Genomic DNA, 21,334 nt, shown 5'->3' with positions numbered 1-21,334 from the left:
GTTTATAAGCTACAAGTTCCCAAACCCAGTCATAACTGACGTTCCTACCTGTTGATGATGTTGCACCTTGTGTAAATCTTGAATTATCCGTAGGCACTGGCTTTTCTGAAATTGAATCAGATTCACCTTCACCAGTATCACTTGAAGATGAATTATTTTAACTTTGTAAACTTTCATTGTGAATCTCAACATCAATATTCTCAAGCTAATCATGAAGAATATAATTCATGCCACTCCTGGCCGCTGCCATACCTGTTTACAAATAACATGTGGTGAGATGCATTTTATTTTTCTTATTCCAGGAGAGTGTTACTGTTTATGGCATAAAAATGAAGTTCAGGTAGTTCCTGATACCTGCTGGTTAGACAAACCTAGGTAGAAAACCTTGCTGGCTCAGTAACCATAAATATGCATCTGTAGGTAGCCCATGCGTGCAAACGGAAGAAGTATGCAAAGTATGTTTGCACCTTTCACTTGTTGGACGGAACATTCCGTCAAAGTATGGCATGAGGTTAACAGTCATTCATTATTACCTGGTTTTTCATTAGCTTTTTATGATGTTCCTTCATACTTCACTTTTTCAACATTGTCTCCATTATCTTCAGTTCCCCTGTACAGCTCCATGGACAAATGGTTAGCATGCTGGCCTTTGGTCACAGGAGTCCTGTGTTTGATTCCCAGCAGGGTTGGGAATTTTAACCATAATTGGTTAATTCCCCAGGCACAGGGACTGGGTGTATGTGCCGTCTTCATCATCATTTCATCCTCATCACGACGTGCAGGTCGCATATGGGTGTCAAATCAAAAGACCTGCACCAGGCCTCTCTGGAGGCCACATGCCATTCATTCATTTATTCATTCACTCAGTTCTCCTGTCATTTGATTAATATTACAACCAGCAACAATGAAATTTCATGCATGGCCCATGATGACAAAGCTGTTAAATAATTACCTTGATGCATACAGAGCAACTCATTTCTCTTAGAGGGGTCTGAAAGGGTTTCTTAACACTTAAAACTTCAAGGCCTTCGCATACCTCATCATGGATCATTCACCTTTATTGTACCATTGTGTACACATAGCAACAGTGGCATCCAACAGACTTATGACACTTAAAAGTGAAGTTAAGTTAATGTGTCACCCGTAAGTCTTCTGATTCTTTTAAAAATCAGTATCTTTAGAGTGTACATCATATTTTAGCTCAGCACAGCTGGCTCCTGAGAAATACATTACACTTTTACAGTATAAGTAGATACCGATTTTCAGCTTACCAGGTTGGCACTTCAAAATCTCATTAAAAACCTGGCAAGGAAAGAAAATACCAGTTCTGTAAGGTTTCAAAAATGTATTCATTAAAATTATTTTTTAAAGCATCGATAATGAAAGAAGGAATTGAAAAGACAATAAAGCAATTAAATAAAACTTTGGATACTTATTTCACAGACGTGTTAAAATCAATTTTAAAAAATAATAAAGTAAAAAATCTTTGAAACTTCTCAATATTCAACATACAACTAACACAACTGACAACACACTAAAGCACAACTAAGACAAAACACTCATACAATAGTTACTACAAAATATGCTTCTTTAAACTTATAGATTTCTAGTAGTTCCTAAAAACTTTTCAACACCTCACTTTCTTTAATATATACAAACACTTGGTCACCAAGAGTCTTCACAATTTCATTAACTTCTACCGTTTGTAAACTCAATAAAGCCTGTTTAAAACAGACAGAGCTTTCAAATTTACACCTAGCAGTCTTATAGTTCCAGTAGTATGGTCCCTCAGCCCTCAAGATCATTGTTCTTGCATCATTTGGGCACGAGTATCTTTCCACACACCTCTAACACCGTTTCCAATAAATAAGACACAATAACGTCACTAAATCAGTTATGTCTTCATGTGTTCATGTAAGGCAGGTATCAGAACTGTACCAGATAGTACCGTGATGCATAATTATTTTCAAAATTATACTTCACAAATCATCCCTGATAATTCAAGTCCAGTTAGCTTCAGTCAAATGCCTAGTTTCAACTGCTGATCTCTTTCACTAAATGAATACTGAGCTAGCCAATATTTCTGCAAGTCTTGGGCTTCAATCAACATTGTCCTGAAAAATAAGGCGCACATAGCCAGGAGAACCAACGAGTGGAGTGGCGCAGAACGGGCAAACAGCATCAAAGCCATTTGTGCCATGAGGAATTGGCACATTCACCCAAAACCTGTAAATAAAAGAGAAACAATCACACACTAATATAAAATACCTTCAATAATATATATGAAAACAATGGAAGGTTTCAAAATTTTACTTGGCACATAGGACACAAGGTGAAACCAATTTAACAACAAGTAAAGTATTATTAAGAAAGTTGAAGATGTTTTACTCCAACTGGAAGAAAGACCATTGCACATAGTTTTATTTCTATGTAACGTGACAGTAACATGATGAATATAATATAGTCGAACCTGCCCAAATAGACACCTCCCTATGTGGACATTTTCCCATGGAACCAATTTTATTTTACATAAAACACGTGTTAAACAAGCATCATTTAAGTGGACACTTCGAACCCCAGACAATGGACATCACCTCAAGTCTCAACACTTGCCTTAAAAACCTTTTTACAGAGGGCTATGTCACCCTTTCTTTTAAAACCATTCTGCAGACGTAGAGGAATTCTTTTTGAATGTTTATATCATTTTGAGTCCAAGGAAAAGAGAGAAGGAAATTTACTTAAGAATGCTGTAGAAGCTGTAGTAGTAGTAGTAGTAGTAGTAGTAGTAGTAGTAGCAGCAGCAGCAGGTTAGTTAGTTAGTTAGTTAGTTAGTTAGTTAGTTAGTTAGTTAGTTAGTTAGTTAGTTAGTTAGTTAGTTAGTTAGTTAGTTAGTTATGTACAGCTTCTTTCCAAATATTTCACTGTAGTCATCTCATGCTCTAATTAATGTACGGTACATTCCAAGAATTCTAGCAATCCATGAATGCTGCCAATGACTATTTACTCACAAGTTACTAAGGGATTTTCCAACCTAGCTTTGCATCATTCTGTCCATGACTCAAATGGTCGCTGATAAGGTAGTTCAGTTAAACTCGACAGGGAAGAAACTTACATGCACAAACTGTTGAGACAGAAATACCGTAGCATATTAAATACCCAGCAAAAATGAGTAACAAGAGGTGAGCACGGTTAGATCTTGAGACAATAAAAAATGTAATTACAGAAAGTGCGAAAGGAAAAATTCAAATAACACAATTAAGGAGATCTTTTTTACAATCTGCTTTACATCACACAGACACAGAAAGGTCTTATGGCAATACTGGGACAGGAAAGAGGCCAGGAGTGGGGGAAAATGGAAATTTTATGTGAGTGGGGGTAAAATAGGAATCGAGAAGTGACAAGAAAGCGGGAGTAAATTTTTGCAGAAGAGAATGTTGCAGTTTATGAGTGGTTCAAGTGTGCTCAAGCAAATGAACTGTAAGCGAGTGGGAAAATTTTACAAGAAAAAGTGTGAGAGCGCCAATGACCTAGATGTTAGGTCTCCTTTAGCAAAAAATCAACAAAAAGTGCAAGAAATCTGAAAGTTGAGAGTCATAAACAGATGAAGAATTTGTGTCACCTTGGATCTTGAATACGGGGATAACACAATGGAACCACTTAACATAATTTATTCCCTTTTTGAGAATATCGCAGTAAAATACAACTGTGTTAAGTTTACTCAAACACAACTGGACGATTACTTCCTGCAGTTGAGATGTTCGTAAAGGCTGTAGAATCTAATACCTACATCTATATCTAGTATCTAATATCTTCCAGGCAAATATTTAAGTAAGAAATGAGTTAGAATAATTAAAATAAAGATGTAGATATGCTTATACACTAGAGTCCCGTTAATCCGAACTGAAATATTCATTTTTTTTTTTTTTTTTAATTTCTCCTTATTGAAATGAAAGAACATATTATAGAATGAAGATTTACTTGCCTTTTATTAGTCATATTTTACTAGAATAACTTAATGTAAACATAATTACACATCATAAACCATCAATCACTGGTCGTTTATCTTTACAAAGTCTGTTAGTTTCTTCTGCCGTTGTGACTGGAATCTACTCGAAGATGCAGTGTTAAACCAGTGTCTCATAAACATCACATCAGTGAGTCACGTGTTCACGTTCTGCAGCCCTACCACCGACAGAGCGGAAGCATTATTAAATTAACATCACAAGCAGCTCTTCGCATCCCGGGCACAATGCAAAAGTGTAACCTGTTACCGTATTTTAACAGTTTTAGGAGACGATTTTTAACCTAGTTTTAGTCGTTTTCTCCTCTACGGGTTATAAACTACCCTACTGTAATTTTATACAGTATTTTATGAATGTAACTGTTAAAGAACGGACATTTCAAATTACAGTATGTACTGTATTGTAGAAACTATTTTTCTCAGACGGTTGAGGCGCTGGCCTTTTGACCCCAACGTGGCAGGTTCGATCCTGGCTCAGTCCGGTGGTATTTGAAGATGCTCAAATACGTCAGCCTCATGTAAGTGGATTTACTGGCAAGTAAAAGAACTCTTGTGGGAGAAAATACCGGCACCTAGGCATCTCTAGAAACCACAATAGTAGTTAGCAGGACGTAAAAACAATAACATTACTATTAGAAAATATTTTCCGGTTAATCCGAAAATTTCATAATCCGAACAGACTCCGATCCCAATCACTTTGGATTAGCCAGACTCAACTGCATTTAAGGTGAATGTCCATTGCCATTAACAGGTTTGATTAAATTGTACAACTTAGTTTAAGCAGACAACTCTCATAATGGACAATTTGCTATGGAATCGACTGTGCCCTCGGAAGAGAGGTTCAATAATAATAATAATAATAATAATAATAATAATAATAATAATAATAATAATAATAATCATCATCATCATGTTTATAGTTCCATTTCCTGGGTACTGCTAATAAGCCCCTTCCACCCTCTTGTACTCATAAATGTTATGTTATTTATGACATCATCCATTGTCCTTCCTCTAGATGCAATGTCAGTCTTGACCCTATCCATGCAGCAGGTTCTAGGTCCTCCAAACTCTTGTTTCCTTCTACATTTCTTTCCAAGTTCACTTGGGCTGTTCCCATAGACTTCATCCTCATAGTAGTCATCATAATTATTATGTCACTGAGTGAGTTGGCCACATAGTTTCGGTCATGTAGCTGAGAGCTTGCAATCGGGAGATAATGGGCTCAAAATCCACCGTAAACAGCCCTCAAAATAGTTTTCCGTGGTTTCCCAGTTTCATAGTGTAGATGAATTGATTTTAAACTGATTTTATGCAACAACATACATATGTAAGTAGACGTAGTGAAATAGTTAAATTTGCTGCCTAATAATACAGTATTTATACATTTGTGTACAAGGATGATGAAATATTAACCTTTACTTTAAAAAGTATCTTCTATACGAACAGAAAGTATAATCTTTTCCATTTAGAAAATGTGTATTAACGAATATTGTTACCTACTAAAATCTTAAAACTAGTACAAACAAATTATTTCTTATAACATGATGCCAAAAATCAACATTTGGTACTTATGGAAAAAGATGTCCTCACCTACACATTTTTAAAATCAATCAATCAATCAATCAATCAATCAATCAATCAATCAATCACTACTGATCTGCATTTAGGGCAGTCACCCAGGTGGCAGATTTCCTATCTGTTGTTTTTCTAGCCTTTTCTATGATTTCAAAGAAACTGCAAATATTTATTGAACATCTCCCTTGGTAAGTTATTAAAATAACTAACATTCCTTCCTGTAAACGAATATTTGTCCTATTTTGTCCTCTTTGAACTCCAACTTTATTTTCATATTGTTATCTTTCCTCATTTTAAAGACATTGCTCAAACTTATTCGTCTACTACTGTCCCCATCTCCCCATTGACAGCACGGAACATACCACTTATGGTATGTATGTTGATTCCCCCAGGGAACATGAAATATTTGTCCCGAATGAGTAAATTTATAATACCAATATCAATGGTCTGTATTGGACATTATAAATTTTCCAGCTAGCTCATTCCTGCTTGCCAGCATTTCGCCGCAGTGTGCTAAGTTGGGCTCATCATTTGGTAAATAGCACACCCACCAAGACGCATGGCTAGTGCATACCGTGAAGGCTAACGAACGAACTACCTAACTAACAAACAACGCTTTCATTCCCCACCCTGAAGGGGTGGGGCGGGCCACCTAGAGGGTAACACCCTCTCTCTGGCCGAAAGACATGTGGGCAGGTTAGGGAGATGTGATGGAAGAAGGAGGTGGATAAAAGATGTGAAGAAGTAGGAGATGGGATAGGAATTATGTCTATGCCTAAGGATTGAACAAACGCTTTATTAATTCAAAAGTACATAATAATAAGTACATAGATGATTTACGGAAGGGTGTGAGGGAAAAGGTGGTGTGCAAGGGGGAGATATGAAGTTTGGAAGGAAGTGTCGGGGTAAAGGTACAAGGTAAGGAGATGGAGGGTGGCTGTCATATGATTTAGGCCCGTTTTCACAGTTTGAGTTTAAGCCGAAGCTTTAGTAAGCCACACACGCCGCTTAAGCAAGGCTTACTCTTTGGCTTAAACACTACGAGTTTCACAGTAGGGGGACCATGTGCAGCTTTACTAAGCTGAACATCTCCGAAGTTGGTAATGCTTGCGCATGCGCAATGATTCAATTCTCATCTTTGTTTACATCCGTAGCCTATGATTGATTGACTTGTAGGTTATACATCATTCATCAGCCAAGATAATTTAGAAAAATGAACGGAAAATGTGATTCCAATAATAGTAACAAAAATCAAGTTTAGAAAAGGTCACTCGCCCGTCCTGCTGACACGTATTACCACTACAGTCTAAAATGGCCATAACTTCTGAACCATTCATGCAAATAATGTCCTGACAAGGTTATTGTAATCCTTATAAAATACTGGAGGAGGTCAAACAATTTATTTCGATGAGGAATTAAAGGATAATATCGAAATATTTATTTAATGTTAAGGAGTTATATTTTTTACCGCTGAGTATAGCATAAAATGGCTTCTAGAAGGCAAACGGTTGGAAATAGGTATATACCATCGCGGACTTTTTTTGTAGAGGTTTCTATGCTCTACAATTCGTACACTTACACTTGGGGTCTATCGTTGATGGTCCACGCAGCGTAAGCCAAGAAAGCAAGTGACCGACCGACATTTTTGTCTCTTTTACTGTATACCGGAACACGGAAACTGTATTATTTCACGAGCCTCGAAATATATTCAGAAATATAAGTTATTTAATGTTAATGTTATTGGTTTTACGTCCCACTAACTATGAATTTGAGCACCTTCACCACAGGACTGAGACAGGATCGAACCTGCCAAGTTGGGCTATAAGAAGGCCAGCGCTCTACCATCTGAACTGAATCCTAAGCTTAAACCTCAGTTTCATACAGCTTAAGCCAGTCACAGATAAGCTCGGCTTACCACTTGCACTCCCCACTGTGAAACTCGTCCAGAGTTTAAGCTCCCGCTTAAGCCCGATCCAAGGCTTAAGCATATACTGTGAAACTGGGCCTTAGAGAAGCGATGAGAAGATGAAGGAGTTCAAACGTTGGGAGAGCTGTGGGGATGAAACCAGTTGGAGGAAGGGGAGGACAAACGGGTGAAAATGGGTAAACAGGAGGAGCGTCCGGCCGGGTGCGACAACGAGGAGTGGTAAATCGGGTCGTAGGTTGGGGGGGTGAACGGGAAGGTTCCACACGATGGTGATGGCCATATAGCTGGATCCCATGAGTGATGAGTTGGTTCACGTCTTCGGGCGTCGGCAGATGGAGGCGAACTAAAAACGTTGGACCTTCAGCATTGTGTATCCGAAACGCTCGTTGTACGGGCAGTCCTGCCTGGCGGAGCTGGGTAGTGATGTCATCAGTAGGAATGCTTGGGTCCACACCGCAAGCAACACAGCTGTAGTTGTTAGTGCGGGTGGGCGACGGTGGTGGTGATGGTGGATTGGCCATGTTTGTTGAAGTCCCGGTGTTTGTTCCCTTGGCAGGTGGCTGGGGGGTTGTACACTGACGTCTTGGTTGATCAGTGGTGGGAGGGATGGGGATTGTAGATATCAGAAGGGGTAAAGGATGGGATAGGGTTATAGTGGTAATAGAGATGGTTGGGGAGGTGGATGCAGAGGTGGTGGTGATGGTGGTGGTATGACTAGGGAACAACGGTAGTGGTGGCGATATATATGGAGGAGGGGGGTGTGGTTACGATGGGCGAAGCAGTTGTAACAGGCATAGCAGGTTCATCTTCTGGCACCTGGTCTAAGACATATGACGGAGTAGAGGTCACTTGGTGTCTGCGGCGTTGGATGAACGCTCCGGTTGCTTGGAGGCGATTTCGGTCGTCTTCTAAGGCGAAATACAGTAGGACAGCGGTAGATGGGTCGGGGCCGTCATACAGCTGTATGGCACTATGGACGCCGGTCCCGCGGAGGGCGGTCTGGATATCGTCTTCGGAGAGCGCAAGGTTGACTTCTTCGATGATACAGGTATACATACTAGGCGGCAGACTTCCAACGAGGTGTCGGGCCAATATGCTGTTTGGAATCGGTGGAGTGAAATAGTAAAGGTGTGGAATCACCTGGCCGAACAAAAAGAGACCTTGCGTTGAGATGCGCTGCTGTGTTGGCGTGCGGTGTTGCCTGTGTTCCCCATGAAGGCCATTGCATAGGCTACTTGGAGCCAACGGCAGTGCCAATGCACTATGAGAGACTTTTTCTCATTACCAAAAACTGATGCCTGCCTGGCCATCAGATGATATAGATGTTGATTCCCACAGGGAACACGAAATATTTGTCCTCAATGAGTAAATTTATAATCTCAATATCAATGGTCTGTTATTGGACATTATAAATTTTCCAGCGAACTCATTCCTGGAAAGTTTATGATGTCCAATAACGGACCATTATAAATTTACTCATTCGGGACAAATATTTCAGGTTCCCTGTGGGAATCAACATGTATATCATCTCATAGCCACGCAGGCATCAATTTTTTGTAATGAGAAAAAGTCTCTCACAGTGCATTGGCACTGCCGGTGGCTCAAAGTAGCCTACGGAGTGGCCTCCACGGTATGGACTAGCCACACGTCTTGGTGGGTGTGCTATTTACCAACTGATGAGCCCAACTTAGCACACTGGGGTGAAATGCTGGCAACCAGGAATGCGTTAGCTTGAAAGTTTATAATGTCCAATAATGGACCATTGATATTGGTATTACAAATTTACTCATTCGGGACAAATATTTCAGGTTGACTGTGGGAATCAACCCTCTATATCATCTGATGGCCAGGCAGGCATCAATTTTTGCTAATGAGAAAAAGTCTCTCACAGTGCATTGGCACTGCCAGTGACTCTAAGTAACCTACGCAGTGGCCTCCACGCTATGCACTAGCTATGTGTCTTGGTGGGTGTGCTATTTAACAACTGATGAGCCCAACTTAGCACACTGGGGCGAAATGCTGGCAACCAGGAATGAGTTAGCTGGAAAATTTATAAAGTCCAATAATGGTCCATTGATATTGGTGTTCTAAATTTACGCATTCAGGACAAATATTTCAGGTTCCCCTGTGGGAATCAACATCTATATAATCTAATGGCCAGGCAGGCATCAATTTTCGGTAATAATAATAATAATTTTGTGTGACTATTTCTAGCCGAGTGCAGCCAATGTAAGGCAGACCCTCCGATGAGGGTGGGCGGCATCTGCCATGTGTAGGTAACTGCGTGTTACTGTCGTGGAGGATAGTGTTGTGTGTGGTGTGTGAGTTGCAGGGATGTTGGGGACAGCACAAACACCCAGCCCCCTGGCCATTGGTATTAACCAATGAAGGTTAAAATCCCTGACCTGGCCGGGAATCGAACTCGGGACGCTCTGAACCGAAGGCCAGTACGCTGACTATTCAGCCAACGAGTCGGACATTTTCGGTAATGAGACAAGGTCTCTCAAAGTGCATAGACATTGCTGGTGGCTCCTAGTAGCCTACGCGTGTCCTCCACAGTATGTACTAGCCATGTGTCTTGGTGGGTGTGCTATTTACCAACTGATGAGCCAAACTTAGCACAGTGGGGTGAAATGCTGGCAACCAGGAATGAGTTACCTGGAAAATTTATAATGTCCAATAACGGACCATTGATAATGGTATTATAAATTTACTCACTCAGGACAAATATTTCAGGTTGCCTGTGGGAATCAACATCTATATCAAATGATCATCAGGCAGGCATCAATTTTTGCTAATGAGACAAAGTCTCCCATAGTGCATTGGTCTGCCGGTGGCTCCAAGTAGCCTACGCAGTGGCCTCCACGGTATGCACTAGCCATGAGTCTTGGCGGGTGTGCTATTTACCAATTGATGAGCCCTACTTAGCACACTGGGGTGAAACGCTGGCAACCAGGAATGAGTTATTTTTTATTTTATTTTTTTTGCTATGGGCTTTACGTCGCACCGACACAGATAGGTCTTATGGCGACGATGGGATAGGAAAGGCCTAGGAGTTGGAAGGAAGCGGCCGTGGCCTTAATTAAGGTACAGCCCCAGCATTTGCCTGGTGTGAAAATGGGAAACCACGGAAAACCATTTTCAGGGCTGCCGATAGTGGGATTCGAACCTACTATCTCCCGGATGCAAGCTCACAGCCGCGCGCCTCTACGCGCACGGCCAACTCGCCTGGTAGGAAGGAATGAGTTAGCTGGAAAATTTATAATGTCCAATAACGGACTATTGATATTGGTATTACATACCACTTAGTCGAGCACTTAATCTCCTTTCTCCCAAGCCTTCCCAATTTAAATTTCGCAACATTTTTGTAACACTACTCTTTTCTCGGAAACCACCCAGAACAAGTCGAGCAGCTTTTCTTTGGATTTCTTTCTTTGCTTGTTCCCAATCTAATTAGTGACAGACTTGAAGAAAGAAGTGAAAATGATGTTATAAATGAGTGAAAATATGTGAACTGGCCCCCAACTTCACCAACATTAACCAAATGCAAAAATTATAGTTTAATAGTACCGTATGAAATATATTTTGGCTATAGTTAACTTCCCAAATTCAAACTAACATACATCATCATTATAGACTGTTATGCCTTTGAGCATTCAGTCTGAAAGCCCCTGTGAATTTACTAAATGTCGCCACAATCCTCTATTTGCAACTAGTGCTGTGGCCTCATTTAGTTCTATTCCTCTTATGTTTAAATCGTTAGAAACTGAGTCTAACCATCGTCATCTTTGTCTCACTCTACTTCTTTTACCCTCCATAACCGAGCCCATTATTCACCTAGGTAACATATCCTCCTCAATTTGCCTCACATGACCCCACCACCGAAGCTGGTTTATTTGAACAGCTTCATCCATCGAGTTCATTCCTAACTTAGCCTTTATCTCCTCATTCTGAGTACCCTCCTGATATTATTCCCACCTGTTTGTACCAGCAATCTTTCTCGTTACTTTCATGTCCGTTACTTCTAACTTATGAATAAGATATCTTGAGACCGCCTAGCTTCCGCTCCCGTAAAGCAAAGTTGGTATGAAAACAGACCAATATAAAGATAATTTGGTTTGGGAGCTGACTTCCTTCTTACAGAATACTGTTGATCACAACTGCGAGCTTGCTGCATTAGCTTTACTGCACCTTGATTCAATCTTACTTACTATATTACCATCCTGGGAGAACACACATCCTAAATACTTGAAATTATCTACTTGTTCCAGATTTGTATCACCAATTTGACATTCAATTCTCTCGGACTTCTTACTTACCGACATCAATTTAGTGATTAAATTTTGATACGGAAAATGAAGCTGATTACTTGCAAATCAATTTAGTTGTCGAAAGGCAAATTTTCATACCATACTCATTGCACCTGTTTTCAAGTTCCTGCAGGCTTTCGGCAAAATCTCCCACCACAGTCTCCCATTAGGACCAAGTCGTCAGCATAGGCCAGACTGCTTACTACATTCGCACCTAACTGAATCCTTCCTCGCTACTTTATACCTTTCAGCAGATGATCCATGTAAACTATGAACAACAAAGGTGAATGATTACAGCCTTGTCTAACCCCTGTAAGTACCCTGAACCAAGAACTCATTCTACCATCAATTCTCACCGAAGCCCAATTGTCAACATGAATGCCTTTGATTGATTTTAATAAGCTACCCTTAATCCCTTAGTCCCCCAGTATGGTGAACATCTTTTCCCTCGGTACCCTGTCATATGCTTTCTCTAGATCTACGAAACATAAACAAAACTGTCTATTACTCTCGTAGCACTTTTCAATTACCTGGCGCATACTGAAAATCTGATCCTGACAGCCTCTCTGTGGTCTGAAACCACACTGGTTTTCATCCAACTTCCTCTCAACCACTGATCGCACCCTCCCTTCCAAGATGCCAGTGAATACTTTGCCTGCTATACTAATCAACGAGATACCTCGATAGTTGTTGCAATCCTTCCTGTTCCCTTGCTTATAGATAGGTGCAATTACTGCTTTTGTCCAATCTAAAGGTACCTTACCAACACTCCATGCTAATCCTATTATTCTATGAAGCCATTTCATCCCTGCCTTCCCACTATACTTCACCATTTCAGGTCTAATTTCTTCTATTCCTGCTGCTTTATGACAATGAAGTTTATTTACCATCCTTTCAACTTCCTCAAGATTAATTTCATCAACATCATTTTCCGCCTCCCAATGAGCTCCATTGTTCGTGACACCACCACGAGGATTTCCTTTTACATTGAGAAGATTTTCAAAATTATCCCTCCACCTGTCCAATAAATCCCTGGGATCTATTATGAGTTCACCTGAATGACCCAAAACACTGTTCTTTTCCTCTTTTCCTTCCTTCCTAAGATTCTTTATTACTATCCAGAAAGGTTTTCCTGCTGTTTGACCTAGCCTTTCCAGGTTATTACCAAAATCTCCCCAAGACTTCTTTTTGGATTCAGCAACTATTTGTTTTGCTCTGATTCTTTCATCTATATACAATTCCCTGTCAGCATCAGCCCGTGTTGGGAGCCACTTCTGATAAGTCTTCTTTTAACATTTACAAGCTGCTCTCACTTCATTATTCCACCAAGATGTTCGCCTTTTCCCATCTTTACACACAGTTGTTCCTAGGCATTCCCTTACTGTTGCTACTACAGCATCCCTGTATGCCACCCATTCTCTTTCTATATCCTGAACCTACTTACTGTCCACTGTTCGGAACTTCCTAGAGATAGAGATCAGATAGTGGTCTGTTTCATCGAAAAAATCCCCGAAAAACCTGTACATTCCTAACAGATTTTCTGAATTCGAAGTCAGTTAAGATATAGTCTATTATGGATCTGGTACCCCTAGCCTCCCATGTGTAAAGGTGAATAGCCTTATGCATAAAGAATGTATTCGTAACTGCTAAACCCATACTACCCCAAAAGTCCAGCAAACGCTTCCCATTGCCATTAGCTTACACATCTTCCACACGTTTACCTTATCACCCTTTCGTATCCTTCAGTTCTATTTCCAACTCTCGCATTGAAATCGCACATTAGCACTATCCTATCCTTGCTGTTGATGCTGACTACGATGACACTCAATGCTTCATAAAACTAGTCAATTTCATCCTCATCTGGACCCTCACATGGTGAATACACCAAGACAATTCTCGTCCTAATTCCTCCAACTGCCAAATCTACCCACATCATTCGCATGTTTACATGCCTAACAGAAACTATGTTGTGTGCAATAGTATTCCTGATACCTCGATAGTTGTTCCAATCCTTCCTGCTCCCTTGCCAATTACTGCTTTTGTCCAATCTGAAGGTACCTTACTAACACTCCATGCTATTCTTACTACTCTATGAAGCTATTTTATCCCTACCTTCACACTACACTTCAACATTTTAGGTTTAATTTAATCTATTCCTGCAGCTTAGGGGAGTTTATTTGCCATACTTTCCACTTCATTAAGTGTAATTTCACCAACATCATTGTCCTCCTCCCCTTGAGCTCTGTTGTTTGCGACATCACAAGGAAGATTGTAATCATACAGAATTCTAACCCCACGTAAAGTCAATTTTTGTATTTACGGCAATATTTTCGCCATGTTATAGGTTATGTATTTATTTATATATTGTCAGCATCATTTATTTCATTCTAGGAATACTGTAGGTATTTATTAATGTATCATAAACATTATTTAGTTCATTGTAATAACTCTTGTGTTAAATTGGTGGCATTCTGTGGCACCAAATGTTGGGAATCTTGGTTAAGCAAGAGAACTAAATACAGAGGATGTTGTGTAATGTGTAAGAAATTGGTTTTCCCAACAAGACGTATGTCTCCCCAAAAGTTTTCAAGGCGTCAGTATGCTAATTGTGAGCATCAAAATTTTGAAAATGTAGTGCCACATGTGGCAGAAATGGAAGATGGTGATTAGCTAGGACAGAGAAAACCATGTGACTTGAGAGTTTAACTTATGGCTGGTTTGCCAAAAATGTGGTCTTATTGGTTTTGACTATTTGAAATGATGTGATTTGAAGTGTGTGACGTTTTGTCCTATTGAATGCTGCCCGTGTCTGTGTCTTGGAGAAGTGTATCTCGTCTCTGGATGCCCAGTTGGGACACCTGACAGGCTTAGCTATCCTTACATGTATACAGAAGTGTGCTATGAAGTGCTAAGCCATTATACTTAGCTCAATATACAGTGAGTATAGTTTTACTGTAGAAACAGGCCATGAACTTGGTCAGGAAAGTTATCGGACAGTTTCACAAGGTATGGTGGTATTTAACCTCAACTTTGAGATGGTTTACTAGGTTATGCAGCCGAGGTTCATTATCCAGCATTTCTGATTAGTCAGATTATCTATGTATCTATATATATAAAATAACTTGTCCTGACTGACTGACTGACTGATTCATCATCGCCGAGCCAAAACTACTGGACATAAAGAAATGAAATTTTGGGGATATATTCATATTAAGATGTAGGTGCTCGCTAAGAGAGGATTTTTGGATATTCCATGGCTAAGGGGGTGAAAAGGGGGGTGAAATTTTAAAATGAGTATCTATATCTCAAAACTTTTAAAGGTTATAGATGTAAAAATTGGTATTTAGAATCTCCATTAAAAATAAAGAAACACGTATATTTTGTTTTCGGAAAATCCTAATAGGAAGGGTGGAAAAGGTTGAAAAAGGGGTCGAATGCATTTCATGAGTCTGCTTATATTTCAGAACCTGAAGATATTACAGACCTGAAAATTGGTGTTTGGGATCTCCTTTAAAAATAAAGAAACGCGTATTTTTTGTTTGTGGAAAATACAATTAATGGGGGGGGGGGGTGAAAAGGGGGTGAATTTTTAAAATGAGTGTATCTATATCACAAAACTTTTTAAGTTTTTTGGATGTAAAAATTGGTATTTAGAATCACCTTTAAAAATAAAGAAACACGTATTCTTTTGTTTTCGGAAAATCCCAATAATAAGGGTGTAAAAGGGTGAATAATGGGTTGAATGCCTTTCATGAGGCTACTTATATTTCAGAACCTGAAGATATTACAGACCTGAAAATTGGTATTTTGGATCTACTTTAAAAGTAAAGAAACACGTATTTTTTCGTTTTTGGAAAATCCAAATATTGGGGGGTGAAAGGGGGGTGAATTTTTTAAAATGAGTGTGTCTACATCTTTAAACTTTTAAATTTACAGATGTAAAAATTGGTAGTTAGAATCTCCTCTAAAAATAAAGGAACACGTATTTTTTTGTTTCCAGTAAATCCTAATAGGAGGGGTGTAAAATGGGTGAAGAATGGGTTGAATGCCTTTAATGAGGATACATATATCTCAGAAACGAAAGATATTACATAACTCATAATTCGCATATGGGATCTCCTTTAAAAATAAACACGTATTTTTTAGTTTTAGGAAAAGCCAATTAATGGCGGTTAAACAGGAGTGACAAATTGGGGTGAATTTTTTGAAAGACTATATCTACAGAATATCTTGGAAACGTAAAATGTTACAGATGTAAAAAGTGGGTGTAAATCTCCTGTAAATGTAAAGAAATATAGGTGATTTGTTTTTGGAAACTCCACTTAAGGGGAACTCAAAAGGGGTGAAATTTTAAAATGAGAATTTTTACAGTATTTCTAAAAAAAACTTAACATGTTACAGAAGTGAAAAATGGTATTTTTTATCTCTATTAAACATAAAGAAAAGTGTGTTTTTAGTTTTCGGAAATACCACTTGGGTGGAGGGGGGTAAGAGTGACTGAAAATGGTGATGAATTATTTTAACTAGGCTACTGATATCTCAAAAATGAAGATGTTACAGACGTGAAATTTGATATTTGCAATCTGCTTTAAAAGTAAAGAAACACGTATTCTCGGAAAATCCAATGAAGGGGTGGGGGGTGAAAGAATTGAAAAATTAATTGACTTAATTGTATGAGAATACATACATCTAATAAAAACTAAAGTTGTTACAGGCGTGAAAAAGGCACCCAATATGACAGCACGCCGGATCTCCTGAAGGATTTTATCCATATTAAAAAATATTATAGGAAAAGATGGCAAAGATTTACGGGCCCAACTGACCGGGAGGAATACTTGAGCCTAGCCCGGGAAGTACGAAAATGATTGCTGGAAAGGAAGATTTAAAAATGGGAGGAAACGTGCCGTAACATAATAGAAAACCAGTCAGATCGGGAATTTTGGTGGATTCTCGCAGAAAACGAGTCAGATTGCGAATTTCGGCGGATTATATATCTAAAACAATAAGCATTCAATTATAAATTTCAGTATAATACCGTAGCGAAGCACGGGTATCTTGCTAGTATATATATATATAAAATCAAGCTGATACGAAGATATGGTGTAAATATGTACAGTGGAGTTTAGCATGTCGTGGAATGGAGAAAGTCCTAATATAATATTTCACAGCAAGGTCGTCCGGCTCCATGGCTAGCGGTTAGCGTGCTGGCCTTTGGTCACAGGGGTCCCAGGTTCGATTTCCGGCAGGGTCAGGAATTTTTACATCATTGGTTAATGTATAGACAAGAAATGTGTTTTTCCACCAATCAATACTTAATTTATTGTAAATAGATTACACTAGTACCGGTTTCGGCCCTTAACGGCCATCATCAGCTAGTACATGATTAGTTTCCAGCCATTAGATAAAATCACAAGTTATTATTATGTTAGACATCCGGATGTCTAATGGGGGATGGAAATGCAATATACAGTAGCATGAAGTTAAAATATCTGTGGTCAAAGGTAAAAAGTTACAATAAGTTAGAACATGAGTATACAGAACATGAGTATACAGAACACATTAAAACATATGGGCCACAATATAAAACACTTAGAAAGATTCAACACATTAAAATTTGGTATGTATAGGTTAGACACTTATTAAAATTTAAGTTCATCTTGCTTAAGCTGTGTGAGGTAATCTTCGAGAATGTTCTGAGGCTGATATGTGTCATATTGGTATGGACCTTTGTCATGAAAAATTTTTGTGTTATATAATCCAACTGTGATGTATTCCAGTAAATTTTTAATATAATAAACTGCAGGTCTTGAGTTTGAATTTAGAAGCTGTTGGTGGCGACACCTCTCTCGTCTATTTCGTTTGTGGTTGTAGTTATTGTTGTTGTGGAGGTCTTGTACCAATATGTCTGAAGGCTTGCTTGGACATTCCCGGCACTATGCCATTTGATTTCAGAGCAAGGTCGTCGAACCACCTAATTTAATCTGGTAATTATGTTGCGTAAATTCAGTGCGGCTTGTGAAAATAATAAACAGTGTATTTATTTCTGATGCTGTCATGTCTTATGGAGGCGGATGGTAGTGGCCTGCTATAGGTATATCGATTTGGTTAATTTTTAGTATATATTTCTTGCATTTTGTTGTCATGTTTTATGAAGGTGGATGGTAGCCTATTGGTATTGTACAGGAATACTGAGATGGTTAATTTCCAAAGTATATTTATATATTTTAATTCGCTCTGTATCATTTCAGAAAAGAGTATAACCTAGCCAGTATATCCTCATGTACCTTTTCAGTTCAACAAGCAATCAGGTTAGGTAAGGAAGTCAGGATATCGTCAGCCTAAGAACCCACCCTGGAAGATACAAAGCGTGTTTTTTAAGTAAGGTCAGTTTTGTTGTAGACACTAGTAGTTCGCGCGCATATCACAACGAGCGCGTGCGTCGTGTACCGGCATGCCTCGGGAACAACTGTGCTCAGTTTCAGCTCTGTAGCTAACCTGTACGGTTCTGTTCTGTGTTTTCAAAATGTTTAAGACTATCAACTCGCCCGCCGCATGTGATGTTCGGTCAGTGATACGGTTTTTGTCAGCAAGGAAACTGTCTGCTGCAGAAATTCATCGACAGATTTGCGAAGCGCACCATGATACTGTTATGAGTGAAAGCAAAGTGCATAAGTGGGTACGACAATTCAAAGATGGCCGTGACAACGTCCATGATGAGGACCGCTCCGGTCGCCCTCCTTTGATTACAGACGATTTGGTGGCTTCAGTTGAAGCGAAGATTCGTGAGAACAGGCGCTTCACAATAATAGGTATCTCAAATGAATTTCCTGACGTGTCGAGATCAGTGCTTTACAACATTGTTTCTGAACACCTAAAGTTTAGGAAACCGTGATCCCGTTGGGTCCCAAAACTCCTAACAGAGGACCACAAAACCAAAGATTTGAGTGTGCGATGAAGTTCTTGACTCGTTATGACAAAGAAGGTGACGGCTTCTTGGGTCAGATCGTAACTGGAGACGAAACATGGGTCTCGCATATCACACCCGAATCGAAGCAACAGAGAATGGAATGGAGACACACACACACACGCCTGTAAAGGTGAAGTCCAAACAGACTCTGTCCCAGCACAAAATCATGGCGTTGGTGTTTTGGGATAGGCATGGTGTTTTGTTGGTCGACTTCATGCAATGAGGAACCACTATCAATGCAGAAGCATACTGCTAAACCCTGAGAAAGCTACGCAGAGCGATTCAAAACAAAAGACGCAGCACGCTGACAAAGGGAATTGTCCTTTTCCATGACACTGCAGGTCAGACCCACGATTTATTGGACAGTTTTGGCTGGGAAGTTTTAGACCACCCACCCTATAGTCCTGATCTTGTGCCGAGCGATTACCATCTGTTCCTCCACCTCAAACATCACCTCATTGGCAACCATTACAATGATGATGACGTGAAAACGGCAAGTTTCTATGAAGAGGTTATTTTAAAATTGGTTACAAGGTATGATAAGTGTTTGAACAAACTTGGCAACTACAGTATGTCGAAAAATAGAGTGAAGTATATACTTTCTGAAAATAAATTTACTTTTTTGAAATAACCTTTCGTTGTGTACCTATTTTCAAATGGACCTTACTTAAAAAACACGCCTCATATTAGTCTCATGCAAAGTTCATATCGTGTATCATCAAGTACACTGGCGCCCAATCAGTTTTTTTATTGTGTTCTGTAACATGGTGTTAATTAAGTAAATGTATAGGGGAGTCCAGAAATCTGTAGATGCCACCTTGGTAGTAATAATAATAATAATAATAATAATAATAATAATAATAATAATAATAATAATAATAATAATAATAATAATGGATTTATGAGAGTTACCCTGAGTAGTGCAGGTTTAAAAGTGAACATTATGGGTGTATGAGTCATAGCAAGGTTGTATTCACGTCGTGAAACTAGCGTTTGGTTGGTACCAGTGCAACATACTCTTTTACGTTGAGAAGATTTTCAAAATATTCCTTCCACCTCTCCAGTGATTCCTTGAGATCTATTATGAGTTCACCTGATTTATTCAAAACACTACTCATTTCCTATTTCCCCTCCCTTCCTAAGATTCTTTTTTACTGTCGAGAAAAGTTTCCCTGCTGCTTGACCTAGCCTTTCCAGGTTATTACCAAAATCTTCCCAAGACGACTTCTTGGATTCAACAACTACAGTATTTGTTTTGCTCTGTTTCTTTCCTCTACATACAATTCCCTGTCTGCATTCGTCCTTGTTTGGTGCTATTTCTGATATGCCTTCTTACATTTACATGCTACTCTCACTTTATCATACCACCAAGATGTTTGCTTTTTCCAATCCTTACACACAGTTGTTCCTATACATTCCCTTGCTGTTTCTACTACAGCATCCCTGTATGCCACCCATCTCTTTCTATATCCAGAAGCTGCTTACTGTCCACTGTTTGGAACTTTTCACTTATCATATCCACGTACTTCTGTCTTATTTCCTCGTTCTGGAGATTTTCTACCCTTATCCATTCACGGACAGATTTCACTTTATCTATGCCTAGAGATACTTAGTTCACTACATATCAAACAGTGGTCTGTATCATCAATAAATCCCTGTAATACTCTCACATTCCTGACAAATTTCCTGAATATAGTCTATTATGGATCTGGTGCCCCTACACTCCCATGTGTAGCAGTGAACAGCCTTATGGTTGAAAAAGTATTTGTAACTGCTAATCCCATACTAGTACAGAAGTCCAGCAAATGCTTCCCATTACTATTAGCTTCCATGTATTCCCCACATTTACCAATCACCCTTTCGTATCCTTCAGTTCGATTTCCAACTCTTGCATTGAAACAGTGCATTAACATTATTCTATCCTTGCTGTTGACCCTGACTACGATGTTGCTCAATGCTTCAATAAACCTTGTCAAATTCATCCTCATCTGCACCCTCACGTGGTTAAAACACTGAGATAATTGTTGTTCTACTTCCTCAAACTGCCAAATCTACCCACATCATTCGCTCATAGTATTCCTGACGAACAGTCCTGCCCTGTACTCTGCCCTTCCCTTTTTAACACCCGTCAAGTACACTTTATAATCTCCTATCTCTTCCTCGTTATCTCCCGTTATCTGAATATCATTAACTCCTAACACATCCAGATTCATTCTCTTTGATGACTCAGCCAGTTCTACTTTCTTTCTTCCGTTAGACACATTAATATTGATAGGACCACATCGAATTCCATTTTGTTCGCCAAGTTGTTTCTAAGGGGTCCGTCACCTGTCAATGGGAGTGGGACTCAGTTACTCCCATAGGTCCGACACTTGCTTACAATGTTGCGAGTGGGCTTGATGAAAAATTCTGTGAAGTAGGATGCTACCCTTACTTACACATAGTCCAAGTGAGGATCTCAACTCTAACGAGTTGGGGACCACTGATAGATTGCATAGTCCTAGCCACCTGAGCACAAGGAGGGCCACGATTCA

At 39.4% G+C, this 21,334-nt stretch overlaps 1 protein-coding gene across 4 annotated transcripts in view; it reads right to left on the bottom strand.

The window, feature by feature from the left end:
* Positions 1-1,040: 1,040 nt before the first annotated feature.
* Pli (E3 ubiquitin-protein ligase pellino) overlaps positions 1,041-21,334 on the bottom strand; it is an 826,064-nt gene continuing 805,770 nt past the window's right edge. For all 4 annotated transcript variants that reach the window (XM_067140842.2, XM_067140840.2, XM_067140843.2 and 1 more), the window contains one exon: positions 1,041-2,226. In XM_067140842.2, coding sequence (XP_066996943.1) covers positions 2,100-2,226 — 127 coding nt within the window. In that variant the 3' untranslated portion in view covers positions 1,041-2,099. The remainder of the gene's footprint in view (positions 2,227-21,334) is intronic.

Source organism: Anabrus simplex, chromosome 2, assembly GCF_040414725.1.
Source record: "Anabrus simplex isolate iqAnaSimp1 chromosome 2, ASM4041472v1, whole genome shotgun sequence".
In the NCBI taxonomy this organism is placed as follows: Eukaryota; Metazoa; Arthropoda; class Insecta; order Orthoptera; family Tettigoniidae; genus Anabrus; species Anabrus simplex.
Note: the sequence above shows the minus strand (reverse complement) of the source record. Positions and strands in the feature narration are given on the sequence as shown.